At 46.4% G+C, this 13762-nt stretch overlaps 1 protein-coding gene across 14 annotated transcripts in view; it reads right to left on the reverse strand.

The window, feature by feature from the left end:
* The window catches only part of SNX13 (sorting nexin 13), a 558687-nt gene that overhangs the window by 142952 nt on the left and 401973 nt on the right, over positions 1 to 13762 (reverse strand). For all 14 annotated transcript variants that reach the window (XM_085630906.1, XM_085630899.1, XM_085630907.1 and 11 more), the window contains one exon: positions 3015 to 3122. In XM_085630906.1, coding sequence (XP_085487032.1) covers positions 3015 to 3122 — 108 coding nt within the window. The remainder of the gene's footprint in view (positions 1 to 3014; positions 3123 to 13762) is intronic.

Below are 13762 nucleotides of genomic sequence, written 5' to 3' on the forward strand. Positions count from 1 at the left end.
GTGCGGGTCTGAAATGGAATCCGTTAATGACAACAGTAACAGGGCTTTAAGCATGACTTCTTAGGTGGTTGTATGCTACCTAGCACTGCAAATTTTTCAAAAATCTAATATTTTTTGTCAAATGCTCCATGGGTAGCTGCTCCAGACCCGCATCGAAGGGCAGAGAAAAAAGGATTCATGCCAGGGACTCGATGCGCCTAGCATGGCTTTAGTGATGTCATCGTCGAAGTGGTACCCAATGTTAATACTGAGCAGCACATCACCAACTATAACAGGAGACCCATGGAAAGGTCTGGCACTTGTGACTACGCAAAGGTGAGGAATCTGCATGTACAAATAACCATCAGAAAGAACGTTAACAAAGGTAAGTAACTTATTCTTCTGATGGAGACTTAATCACAGATTATTCAACTTTTTAATACATATCAAAGCAGTACCCCTCTCAGAGGAGGTGGATCTGAAGAGTGGACTTTGCACCAATAAGTCCTGCAGGACTGAGAGGGCAAAATGTTCCTCCCAGTCAATGCACTAGTGTCTGGGGAAGGTGAGGGCAGAAGACCACAAAGCAGCCTGGCAGGTGCCTGTATCGAAACACCACGAGCCAAATCAAACGTGGTAACCTTGACTCAAGGGGAAGGAGCCCGAAGGCCCTCAGGGCGATCCTCTTTGGCAAAGACACCACTCATGGATAGCTAAACCTGCACTTCCTTCCACAGGACTGCCTCTGATGTACAACAAGAAGACCTTGAGAGCCAGACTTATAGCATGCAGCTCCAGAAGATAGATGCCATGCCTCTGGAGACTATAGTGACCTCCACAGCCCTTAGACGGCATCTGTCACCACTGTGAGGTTTCAGATATGGAAGGGAGAATGGTCGGCCGCAGGTCAGGTTGATATTCCTATTCCACCATTAAAGATCCCAGGCTGCCTCGTCCAAAACACAGTTGTTGTCTGGGAGACACCCCAAGTGCTGAACCCATTGAAGGCAAAGATACCACTGTGGATCAAGCATGTGTCAATGAGCATGGGGCACTAGCAGTTTGCACATGGCCTTGAGACCAAGAAGCCTCAGAAGCATCCAGACTAAAACCTAGGAATGAGCCTGAAACAGGATCATATGCTGAATATCTCGCATTGGGGAGCTGAAAGACTTTGATAGTCATTGAATCCAGAACAGCCCCTAATATGGAAATCCTCGACAGTGGCAAAAGGTGAGATTTCAGAACATTGACAGAACACCACAGGGAAGACAGCAATGGGATTATCAAATACAGTTGCTCCATGACTGATTGTGGCAAGCCTGCCTTTAACAGTGAGTCACTGAGGTAACGGAATATGTGCATCTCCGACTTGCAAACATGGGCCACCACCATTGACATCACCTTCGTGAACACCTGTGGCCATGGGGAGGCTGTGGCCAGTGCGGCGAATTGGAATCATAACTCCACAACAAAGCAGAGGGAATGCAGGAGAGATGCACTGAACTACACATCTTGCAAGTTCAAGGACATCAAATCCTGATGGTCTGATCAGCATATTCAATTGGTCCTTCTGAAGGAAGGTATTCAGAAACCGAACAACATCTATGGTTGGTATCAGCCAGCCATTCTTCTTGGGCACCAAGAAGTACCTGGAGTAGCATGCCCATCTCCACCTCGAGGATCTCTCTACTACTCCTTTGCTAAGCACTATATGTACTTCTTGTGAGAGAATGGAATCATGATATTCCAAATTCTGAACCACACTGGAAGGTGAGGGATGGATAAACAGAAAGATGAGGGTGTAAACATTCCGAACAAGCCTCAAGACTCTCAGTCTGAGGAAACTGCACACCAGACGGACAGACAAATCGTATACTGTCCCCTACCAACCACAGATGAGCAATAGAGGAGGTAACAGCCTGGAACAGTGGCAGTCAAAGTAGGGGAGAAGAGGAAAAGGACCGTTGCCAGATGGGGATGACAAAGCCCCTGACCACTACCTTGTACCCAGGAGCCACAAGAAGGCACCTGGGTTGTACAGGTTGTAATGACTACCTCTGGCAATGGACATGGCCCCTTGATTAGCCCCTGAATTTCTGGTGCTGCTAATGAAACCGGAAGGCCAGATACAACCAACCCAAGGAGTAAATAGACTGATTATCTTTGAAGTGATCCAAAACAGAGACAGCCTTTTCTTCAAAAAACCTGGAGGCATCATAAGGCAAATCCATTAAGGATGCCTGCACGTCACAGGCAAAACATGCGGTGTGAATCTTTGTGCTTGTGGTGACATTTGCCTTTCAACTTTGTCTTGGACTGTGATTGGGACGGTCTTGGATCAGAAAAGGCCCAAGACTTGGATTATAATCAGTTTAATTTCTTGTGCATATAGAAGTGCCTCTCGTTCCCCAATGGTGTTCCGATGAATCGGAGAGCATTTGTCGCATGACTTCAGATCATATTTACATCCGAAACATCAAATTTGGCATTGTGTGGGTCCGTAACCAACATCTGCTTCCTGCAGGTGCGGCACAGATTAAAGCCTCAGGTCTATGGGGAAGATGGTAGAATTCAGGAGACACCTACTAGTTGAAAAATACTGAAAAAGACAGGACCTTTCAGAATTAAAGATATTTTGATGAGATTGACTATTCTGTTTAATCAAAACTGTAAGAAATTGCATTTTAGTTAACATTACGTTGCTATATACCAAGCGAGATGTGTATCTGCCTTTATAGGAATTGTGAATTTAATTGGAATGATTAGACCTAGGTGCAATTTGGCTTCCATCACTTTATATCTTCAATTTTACTGATACAATAGTCCACAATTTTAGCCTTAGTGATACTATCTACATAGTTGGTAAATTATTGATTCTATCTAGTGGCAAACACAGTTGCAAATATTGGAAAGGTATTTAAGATAATTAGTAAATTGTTAGCATATGATTTGACTGTTGTACACACTTTGAGAGCGTAACCAATACGAACATATTTTAATTTCATGGAAAACTACTGAACGAATGCACTTACCTGTAAATAGGAATTTAAATCTTTCTTTCTTTTTTCCAAAAAATCTCGATCCATGTTGTTAAATGTCTTTTTCCCAGGTAACTTTAATATACTGCCAAGATTTTCAAACTGTAAAAATGTAAAAGAACATTTACCATGCATAGTTATAATACTAACATTATGTTTTTTTACATTTATTTAAACTTGTCCATACAAAAAATATGGCAGTCATAGAACAAGCATGTGAATGGATCTGGTGAGCTTCGACACAGCCAGGTAAAGATGGAAAGTAGTTATATACCACCTCCAAACATAGCATTTACTAAGAAAACTATGGTAGTGTAAGTTAGCCACTTCAAAGTAAATCTAGGAACACATAAAGCCAAACAATCTCACTATTGCCAGAGAACAATCCTTTGACCAGCAGTAAATCATACCAGCTGTTCCATTAACTTCAGCTACACTTCTTCGACTCAGTAGCAACAGAACACATAGGTAACACAATGCTTTCAGGTGATAAAGGAAACTGTAACTTCCAAAAACGACAACAACTGTAGAGCTATGGCTACAAGTGTGAATCTTTATTTTCCAAAGCAGGTCGGGAAACTTTCAGCATATTGTTTTTAAAGAATATAAATCAGCTTAGAATTTTACAAAGAATAATTAAAAGGGCTAAGGGAAACTATCTCACTGCAGTACACATACAGTAGATATGACCCTTTATCAACATTTGGGAGGACTGAAATTTTAAATAGTAAATTACCCTGCCACTGAATAAAGAGAGAGGGCAATTTGCTTCCAGTAGACATGCATAGCCGAATAATTTTGTATTCCTAACTCTTCAGTACTAGTTAGTGTAGAGAGGCGCAAGGAGTATTCTTTCCAGTTAAAGGACAAGATACATTATTCCAAACTGCAGAATTAAACTATTGTAAAATGGAAAGGGATCTTTACTAGGCAATCAAAAACAAAACACATTATTAATTCAAACGTATTATAGAATGTTGGCTAGAAAGGGAAGGGATAGGAAAAGAGTAATGAGCATTCGTCTGATTTGTCTTTAGTGAAGAGGCATTGAAAAAACGTGCACTGTAATTCATCACCGTAATTAATTAGAACAGTTTTCTTAACTTGCATTGCTATTCCATCCCCCAATATATAAACTTTTTGGTCCCTCCTATGATATGCAAATAGTTCCAACTCAGAGATTTTCAAACCTCATGAGAAGTACATATGGAAATGTACCGCAAATGAAGAGTTTCATGCATAATTATCCTCTACACTTAACTTATTGGCTCTAATTATATATACATAACATAATTATGACTATGTATATATCTTGGCCCTCCTCTGATAAAGTCAATGATTTAGCTCTAACTCCATTATTCTGTAGATGTAAACGTTTGCAGATCCCAATTGTTTAAATGATGACCTATGGAATTGAAGGAATATATGCGCGACCTCTGCACATGGTGGCTGTTTCTTTTTGATCCATGTCCATGCCATAGGACGTAGAGCCTTCAAAATCAGTGTATGCCAGTGTGTAAGTTTATAATTTTTTAAATCTTATTAGACTAAATGAGGGCATTCCACAGAATGCGGAGGATGGGAAGGTCAGCGAGGAATCTGGTTATAGAGTCTCTAACAGAAAAGGCATCACCGTTCTGATACAGACTTCTAACCACACATTCCTCAACTTGAGAATAGATACAAAAGCTGTACCGCCCTAAGTGGTGTGTCTAGGGAATGGCTTAGACCAGGACATCCTGCAGGACAGAACGGAAGAAGTACTCATCCCACCTGACTTGGTTGTCTTGGTTTGTAAAAGTGAGAAGAGACGCCCACGTAGCTGCCTAGCATTTTCCCAGAACCAGCATAATGAACGCTCACTAGAGCAGTCGTAGCAGCTTTCGCTCTGGTGGAATGAGCATGCAATCGTTCTTGGGGGTTGCTCTTTAGCCAGTCCATAACAGCTCTTGATAATCCACAGGGAGATGGATCCAATTTGCACAGCTTTGCCCTTTTTAGCTCCAGAGAAACTAATTAACAGCTGATCATCCTATCTGTATTCTCTGGTCCCTTATAGAGACTAAAGGCCCTCTAAGGATTTAGACAGTGGAGCAGTTCTTCCTTCTTGGAGGGATGGGGCAGAGCATAAAAACTCAGCAAGGTAATGGACTGCCCTAGCACAGTCTCTACATTGTTAGCTATGTTGGGTGACATCAGGCTAGTAGTTGATAAGGGAAAGCCTGCTGCTCTGATCTTACTTGACCTTTCAACAGCTTTCAACACAGTCTCACATAGTCTGCTGATCAAAAGACTTTTTCATATAGGCCTACATTCGAAAGCTCTTCAATGGCTGGGTTCCTTTTTGAAGAATAGATCGTATACAGGTCAACTGAGCACTTTTAGATCTCATCCTCATAAATTCAAATGCAGAGTTTCTCAGGGCTCCCCATTGAGCCCTAAGCTTTTTATTAATGTTTATGTCGCCCCGTGGCAAAAATTGCTTGGAAGTGGGGTTTTGAGGTGTATTCTTTTCTTTTTTTATATAAATATGTTTATTGTTTTTTAATACAACATCAAAACAATTCAGCAGATACATCTCGGTCAGCGTATATCTGTTACATGTGACAAGGTTTACATATGATAAAGATTCAGAAGTAGCAAGAGTACAATTTCGGTGGTACTCCCCCCCCCCCCCCCCCCCGGTATGGGATATCTCACAGATCGGTTAGTTAAGTATGGACTTAGGAGAGCGAACCCCCCACCCCTGCCCTGTTTCAGGTGTTGGCTATTGCCTCCCTCTCGTCGTCCTCCATTTCTAGGTTGTAGTAGCTCAGCCATGGTTGCCAGATTTTCCAAATTGCCCGCGGGCATCGCCTCGCTTTATATACTGTTTTGTCAGCACCCATATACATATCTATACCAGTCTGCCACTCCTTCAATGTGGGGTGCTCGGGTCTCCCCCAGTGCTTAGCTATATCCCTTTTAGCCACTATAAGACCCAGGTTGCTAAGTAAAAGTTGATGTCTAGAAATGTCAACGTCTGGGTTTATGCCCAACAGAACATATTTGGGGTTCATCGGGATTTGTACGTGTAATACATTGTTTAGTTCTTGCACGATCCACGTCCAGTATCGATATATTACCTGGCAATCCCATAACGTTTGAGTAAAGGAGCCACTTTCTGTGTTGAATCGCAGACACTCCGGCATCTCTGCCCTGCCCATCGCATGCAGTTTCGCCCTGTCATAGTATACCCTATGGAGGATTTTGAACTGGAATAACTGGAGTCTGAGCTTAATCGCCACCTCTCTGGGGTGCATCAGGGCCATCTCCCAGTCCATATTTTCTAGTGGACCTAGAAGCTCTTCCCACTTGCCCTGGAGTGTCCCTAGTCTGTCAGGCATATTATTTATGAGAGTTGTGTAGGTCCAGGAGACTGCTTTCTCCTGTATCTCTTCCAGCAATAGCTGACCCTCTAGCGGGGCATATTCCGAGAGCTCCGCAAAAAACGGTTTCTGCGCCAGCCATGCATGTCGGAACTGAACACATTTGTAGTGTTGAGTATCCGTCAGACTATATTCTGTCAGCAGGTCTGTAAACGTCATCAATGCGCCCCGCCGCGTTATGTCTTCCAAGGTAGTGATGCCTATAGCATCCCACCTCTTAAACCTCAGGCAGGCGTCTACCCTCCCATAATGGTGTGGATTTTGTTAGTCATTTGTCCCAGGGCATCTCTCGTTCGGCCCCCCTCCATGCCTCTATCACTCTCTGCGTTGCTGGTAGGAGGCTTCTAATCTCTTGGCCCCCATAGATGTAGTGAAGGTGTGAGCGTTTGTTAAATTGGAGTCTCTCTAGGGCGTATGTGGGGTGGTCCTGCGGCGCATGTCCCCATTCGTTAAGAATCACTAGGTGTGTCGCTCTATAATATGCCCGGATATCTTGGAGAGCAATTCCTCCGTTGTATAGGCTAAGTTGCAGCATTTGGAGCGATACCCGCGGGTGTCCTCCGTACCACAGCAGAGTGCGCAGCTCGGAGTTTATTTTATTGAAGATTGCCTCCGGTATTTTATAGTATCTGTTTTTGAGAACATACAGTAACTTGGGCAGGGTGATCATTTTAAACATGGCCGCCCTACCGAGCAGTGTCAGAGAGAGGCGCCGCCATCGAACCACATTGTTCCTGAAGTCCTCTAAGACTCGTTGAATGTTATGGGAGAGGCAGCTTGCCATACTTATGGAGATGTATAGTCCCAAATACTTAAAGCCTTCCTCCGCCACCGGGAGACACGCCGGAATAGACTGCATGTCAACGCAGCCTGCTATTGGGTAAAGGACTGACTTTCCCCAGTTAATCTTATATCCCACCTGCCTACGGTATTCTTCGGTTACAGTCAAAATAGTTGGGGGGTGTTATCTGGGTTAGTTATATACAGTAGAATGTCATCTGCGTAGAGTGAGATACGTTCATCTGGCAGCTGACCCGCGGTGTCCCGGAACCATGTGAGGTCTGGGTGTGTTCCAATCAGGCATGCGAGGGGTTCTAGAACAAGCGAAAAAAGCAAGGGGGATAGCGGACATCCCTGCCTAGTCCCCCTTTGGATGGGAAACTCAGACGATTTAACGCCATTCACTCGTACTCTAGCCCTGGGATTAGTGTATAGGATATCAATCCACACTCGGAAGTTGTGCCCAAAGCCCAATTTGAAGAGGACCCACAGCATAAAGGGCCAGTGTACTGTGTCGAATGCCTTTTCGGCTTCGAGTGATAGTAGCAGATGAGGGCCCGCATTTCCTAAAGTCGTGTATAGCCAATTTGCTAGTCTGCAGGGATTGAAACACGTAGCGCATTTGGGCGTGAAGTCCGACTGGCCCTTATGTACCAGGGAAGATATGACCGTCAAAAGGCATGCGGCCAATATAGAGGCCAATATCTTGGTCTCAACATTAAGGAGTGAGATTGGGCGGTAAGAGCCACAGCTACCCGGGGTCTTACCCGGTTTTGGTATGACCACAACTGTGGCTTGACAGAGGTCTGGGAGGAGTGCTCCCTCTTCTTTTGCTGCTAAAAACAGGATGAGGAGGCTTGGGGCAGAATACTACTGTGTTGTTTAAAGAATTCCCCAGATAGTCTGTTTGGCCCTGCGGTTTTCCCCGACTTCTGCTTAGCAATGGCAGCAGTGACTTCTTCTAAGGAAATATCCTCATCCAGAGCCTTTGTGTCTTCTGTTTGGAGGGTGGGCATATCTATTCCGGAGAGATAATCATCTATATTGCAAGTGTAGTGTATGCCGCTCTTCCTAGGAATGCACAACTGGTACCTCGGAGATGGGTCTCTTGTAGGGGTACTACGTCAGGCTTGAGACGTTTAATATATCTGTTACTAATCTCCTCTTAATCTTACTTCCCAGGCCGTTAACATTCCATGTCAGCACGATATATGGTATATCACCCATCTTGTTTGTGGTTCTTATGCTTCACACGAGGAGTGTACCCTAGCCGTGTCGTCCCTATCCAGTTGTCGCTGATTCTGCAATGGGAGATAACCTGCTGTGAATAACCATGAAACCTCTTTGAATAGAAAAACCCCAAACTACCCTCCCAACTCACCCAAAACCTGTCGCCCCGGCCCCCGCCACCCTGTGTATGGCCTGTAGCAGGGGGTGGTCTCCATTGGTATCCACCAGGGAGTCCTGGTCAGACTGGTCTGCATGCGTGCTGTCCAGTTGTGTCGGACTTCTATTAGGGTCTTGAGACCCTTCCGCCTCTTCTTCAGAGTGTCTCTCTCTGCGTCAGTATGGGGTCCCAATCCTCGCCATTCCCGAGCGTTTCGGATTCATCAAAGAAAGTCACCGCCTCAGTTTCGGCTTCTGCGGCCTGGGCTCCCCATCTTGGTTGCGAGTTTCCGGACGGCGTCGTCGTGCCACCAAGCTACGGCCTAGGCCTCGGGCACTCCTCAATCCACGCTCGTGCGTCCTCCAGTGTTTGGAAGAACTGAGTCGAGCCTTGGAAGATGACCTTGAGCTTGGCAGGGAAGAGAAGCATGTATTGGATGCGGAGAGCACGTTGTTTAACTTTCACCGAATCAAAGGACCTCCGCATCTTATGTACCTCTCTCGAGTAGTCGGGGAATATCATAACTCTGGTGTTAGCTAGTTTGAGGTCTCCCACTCTCCGTGCTTCCCTTAGGATTACGTCCCGGTCTTGGTAGTTTAGGAAGCGGGCGATTAGTGGACGTGGGGGAGCCCCAGGCCCGTTTAATGAGAAAGCAGGTGGTAAAGGTAGCTCCTGGGAGGATGTCTCGCAGACAGGTCATCAAAAAGGCAATCGGTTTGTTATTCTCATGTCCTTCTGGTATTCCGATAAAGCAGAGATTATTTCTCCGGGCTCTGTTCTCCGCGTCGTCCACCTTCCACAGCACCTCCCTCATGGTGGTCTGGAGCCCCTTGATGTCGCCCGTGGACTTATGTGTCACATCTTGCACCTTTGAAATCCGCGCCTCTGCTTGGGTGATGCGGTCTGCGATATTTCGTACATCTTGTCGCAGGAGGGACACCTCTGTTCATATCTCGGCCACTTTACATTCGATGGCCTCTCTGGAGGCATAGATTGCCTGGAGGATGGCCGCATTTTTCGGGACACTCGCCTGCAACCCCTCAGGTTCCACCCGTGTCGAAAGTACCTTCGCGTACTTGTCCAGTTTTCATTGCCTCTCCGCCTTAGGTTCTTTGTCTTTGGCCATTATGTGGTCGTGCAAGAGTTAGCTGCCAGCCGTGCGTCGCCGGGCAAGCAGCGCCAACGGGAGAGCAGTCAACTCGTAGAGTCCGAGATGCAATGCAGGAAATTCAGCTTGTCGTATCCCCACGGAGCACACCACGCAGTGGAGGTCTTCTAAGAGGGGTATTCCCCCCTGCTGTGGGTAACGAAAGGGATGCTTCCGTGGCCAGAGCAGGGTCAGACAGGGCCGTCCCGTATGTATGGGATTCCCTTACCAGCAAGGGACAGCCAGTCGCCGATACCAGGATCTTAGACTTAACAAAAGGTTAACTTGCCGACAGCCTCCCTCAGTTTTGTCCGGTGGAGACCCCGACCTGCGTCACCTCACCCTGGTTACGTCCAATCAGTGTTCTCGCTCAGACTGATGTCTCTCGTGGCGAGGCCTGAAAATATCATCCCAGCGAAGACAGAGGACAGCAGGCACCCCCACTCGGTCTGTTCCACTCAAGACGCCCAGAGTCAGCCAGTCCGTGTTCCCCAGGAGGTCGGAACCAGGATATTGTTATGTAGCACCCCTGAGACTCTGTCCCCATGGTATAGATCTTCGCGGTGTCCGTTGCCACTCTCTCCGCTGGTGCACTTGGCAGCAAGGGGTAAGACAGGTCACTTCAAGGCTCTCTCGGCCCCACCCCTGCGGCAGGTACCACTCAATCAGCTTCCATGCACTTGGTGCAGCGTCGTGCCTGCACCAGCCATCAATGCGGCCCGGTCGTGCTGCCAGGAGTAAAGGAAAGTCTCCACTATTCAGTGGGTTGCTGGTAGGAGCTGAGAGCTAGTGCATCCGAGCACCGTGGCAGGAAGGCCCCCAATATCACACTTCAGGGGGTGGGGGGGTCAATCAGAGGTCCTCGCAACAACGTTGCCGGCAGAAGACGGCCGCGTCGGTGTCTGCATCCGCTCCCCGCCTCGGATCGGCGTACCCACAGTCTCCGCAGGGAGCCGGTTCTGTGCGGCAATACTCCCTCCAGAGGAGTCCGCAGCAGCTCTCACCTCCCCGGGGCCACGAGGCAGGCCGCAGGTCTCAGTAGGGCCCGGGGTGAGGGCAGGGGAGTGTTCCCCCCCCCGCATCGCTATATTCCAACCGCCAGGGGGGGGGGGAACGGGCACCCCAGTCCCACCTGTGTTGGCAGGGCACTTCCTCCCCTGAGCTCAGCCCCCGCCGGTCAACGGAGGCTAAATATCATCCCCGGGCGCTGGCCCTGCCTCAGTAGGACGTTTGGGCAGTCCCCCTCACCGCCTCTGCAGGAGCGTCCCGGGCCAGAACCTCTTTAGTGTTGGGTCCGGGCGGTCATCTTGGCGACTGGTACCTGTCTCCCCGGTTTCCACCGTGCAGGGCGCCACACCAACTGGAAGCAGTCGCTCCCCTCGGTCCAGGGGTTGAGGCAGCCTCGATTTGCGGAAGGGTACTTTAAATGTGGCTAGAGGACAGGGTAAAGCTCAGGATTACAGTCAGGCGTGCAGAGCACCGGCAAATGCGGCTAATCAGCCTGCCGCTGGCCACGCCCCCCTTGAGGTGTATTCCTGTACGGACGACACCCAGTTGATTATATCACTGGGTGATTAACGAAATGCAAAGCAATCTACATGGGTGCCTCACTGAAGTAGCAGGATAGATGACACATCATCGTTTAAGGTTAATCCCGGACAAAACTGAGATCCTGTTGTTCGGTGGGGCTCACCTGTTTTGAGATGGCCAGATTCCCTGGAGGCTATGCCCACCCCCAAGAAATCAGCAAAAAACCTGGGGATCACTATTGACAATTTTCTCTCTAAGCAAGAACATGTTAAAACCACCTGCGGTAAAAATGCATTGGCGTTCTAAAACTTTTGAGAAGACTGCTCAAGTGGATCCTGGCACAATAACATAGTCCAGGCCTTGAGTACTAGTAGTCTTGACTACGATAATGCCCTTTTTGTGGGCATGGCAGCTTACCTTTTGTCTAGATTACAGGTATTCCAAAAAGCTACTGCCAAGCTAATTTGTAATATAGATACATTTGGGTCGGCTACAACATGTTTGACATCCTTACATTGGCTACCTATGCAAGAGAGAGCCAATTTCAAGCTCTTGTGCTAAGTCCATAAATCTTTATAAAACACCGGCCCCGAAATTTTATGAAGTAGAGTTAAATTCTACAAGCCCTTACAGGACCGGAGATCACAAAACGTAGCCTTGGCTAACGCCATCAGAAATAAGAAAGGCCAGATTTAGCAGTCATTCATTATAACAGTTGGATGCTGCTAAATGGAACTCCCTCCCTTTAGATCTATGTCTCACCGACAACTATTTAAAACCTGGCTGTTTTCTGGATAATATCCTTATATGATCATCTTGTGAGGATCTTTCTGATGAAGCGACAGGGAGCGTTATAGCACCGTGATATCTCTTGGGGGATGCATGTTGTGCTTTACAAATAAAATAAATAACTAAAATAAATTGCCCTCTACCTTTGGTAGAAATGCCGCTTTTGTCCAGAGGACCAGTTTGTCTAGGAAGAAGAAAGTTAAAGGCTGTGCTACAGACAAAGCCTAAAGCTCGCTGACTCGCCTTGCAAATGTAATGGCAATGAGGAACACCGTCTTGATGCTTGGAAGACGGAGGAGGCAGCTGTGCATTGGCTCGATAGTAATGAACATCAGGAAAGTGAGGGCCAAGTTATTGTCCCACTGTGGTATGACAAATGGTCTTGGAGGGACGAGATGGATGTTGTGAGAGGAACACAACAAACATTTCCAAGCGTCTTGCATAAACAGTTGTGGTAGATGGTGCCTGGCTGCCAAGATGACACCAATCATTTCAGGAGGCGGATCAAAGGTCAGTAACTACTGCCGTACAATCTCTAAGGGAGAACGTGTAGGTTGTACATGCTTGGGTGCAGGTCCCTCCCCTGCTGTTCCGACAGGCGGTTTTTCTGAAGAGGCAGTTGGATTAGAGAACAGGAGCTCATGACCAGATGTTTGCGTCTATATCACAAAAGTACGATGGCTCAAAAGTCAGTTAGTCCCTATCCTAGAACTAGTCAAACATACTACAGGAGTCTCTCTAAGATAATAGAGGAGACACCTCACCCATCTTTTGACAGCATGCTTCATCATGGGTACTTCCTCTCATCAGTTTAGGTACGTACCACAATGATGGGTACAACCAAACAGAATTTGGGAGCTTGTGATAATTGTCTGATAATGCAGGGTTCCAATTAAAATGGACTATGGATAGACCCTAGATATCTCTTTATTCAATGGGTATCCATGTCACTGTTCCAAAGCTATATGTAAACTGAAACTTAATGGTTTCTACATTTGAGAATAAAGCCTACGTGTTTCAGCCAAAATCAACATGCTCCTAAGGGTCACTTGGCTTTCTTCAGGCCAAGGACTCCCTGCATATCTGCAGCGGGATTTATCGGGCCGCGCTGACGTTGTGGGCCACTTATCACTTTGGCCAAGATTATCAATCAATTTCAAGATACTAACTAGATTATGCTCTGCAATAGACGCGTAAAATCAGCAAGCATTTAATAGATGATACCTGCTTATGAGTCTCAGTACTTTCAGTATTTTAATTCATTCAGTTCAATTTATACGGTGCTTCTGATTAACGAAAAGAGTTTCTTCCAATCACGGAGCCCTGATGATGTCCTTCACGGACGAAACGCGTTGGCTGATTTAATCATTGAATACAGGATGATTTAATTCATGCAAGAAAGCTTCAAGTTCAAAATTGAAAAATCGAATGACCTTGTATGAAAAAGAACCTGATTCACTATACAATAAAGAAGAAGGACGTTAATCAAGAATCATATGCCTAATGACTTTTTCGTTAAAATAAGTTTATGATTATATTGACATCATTGTATTTAAATTGTGTTGCTCCTTCTCCTTATAATCTAGTATCTCTCCTATTACTAAAGGAGTCTGAGTTCATCAGGAGGCTTAGGACTCTCCTACCTTTCTCTTCAGTTACTTAGGACCCTGAATGGGTTCCT

Source organism: Triturus cristatus, chromosome 10, assembly GCF_964204655.1.
Source record: "Triturus cristatus chromosome 10, aTriCri1.1, whole genome shotgun sequence".
Taxonomy (NCBI): domain Eukaryota; kingdom Metazoa; phylum Chordata; class Amphibia; order Caudata; family Salamandridae; genus Triturus; species Triturus cristatus.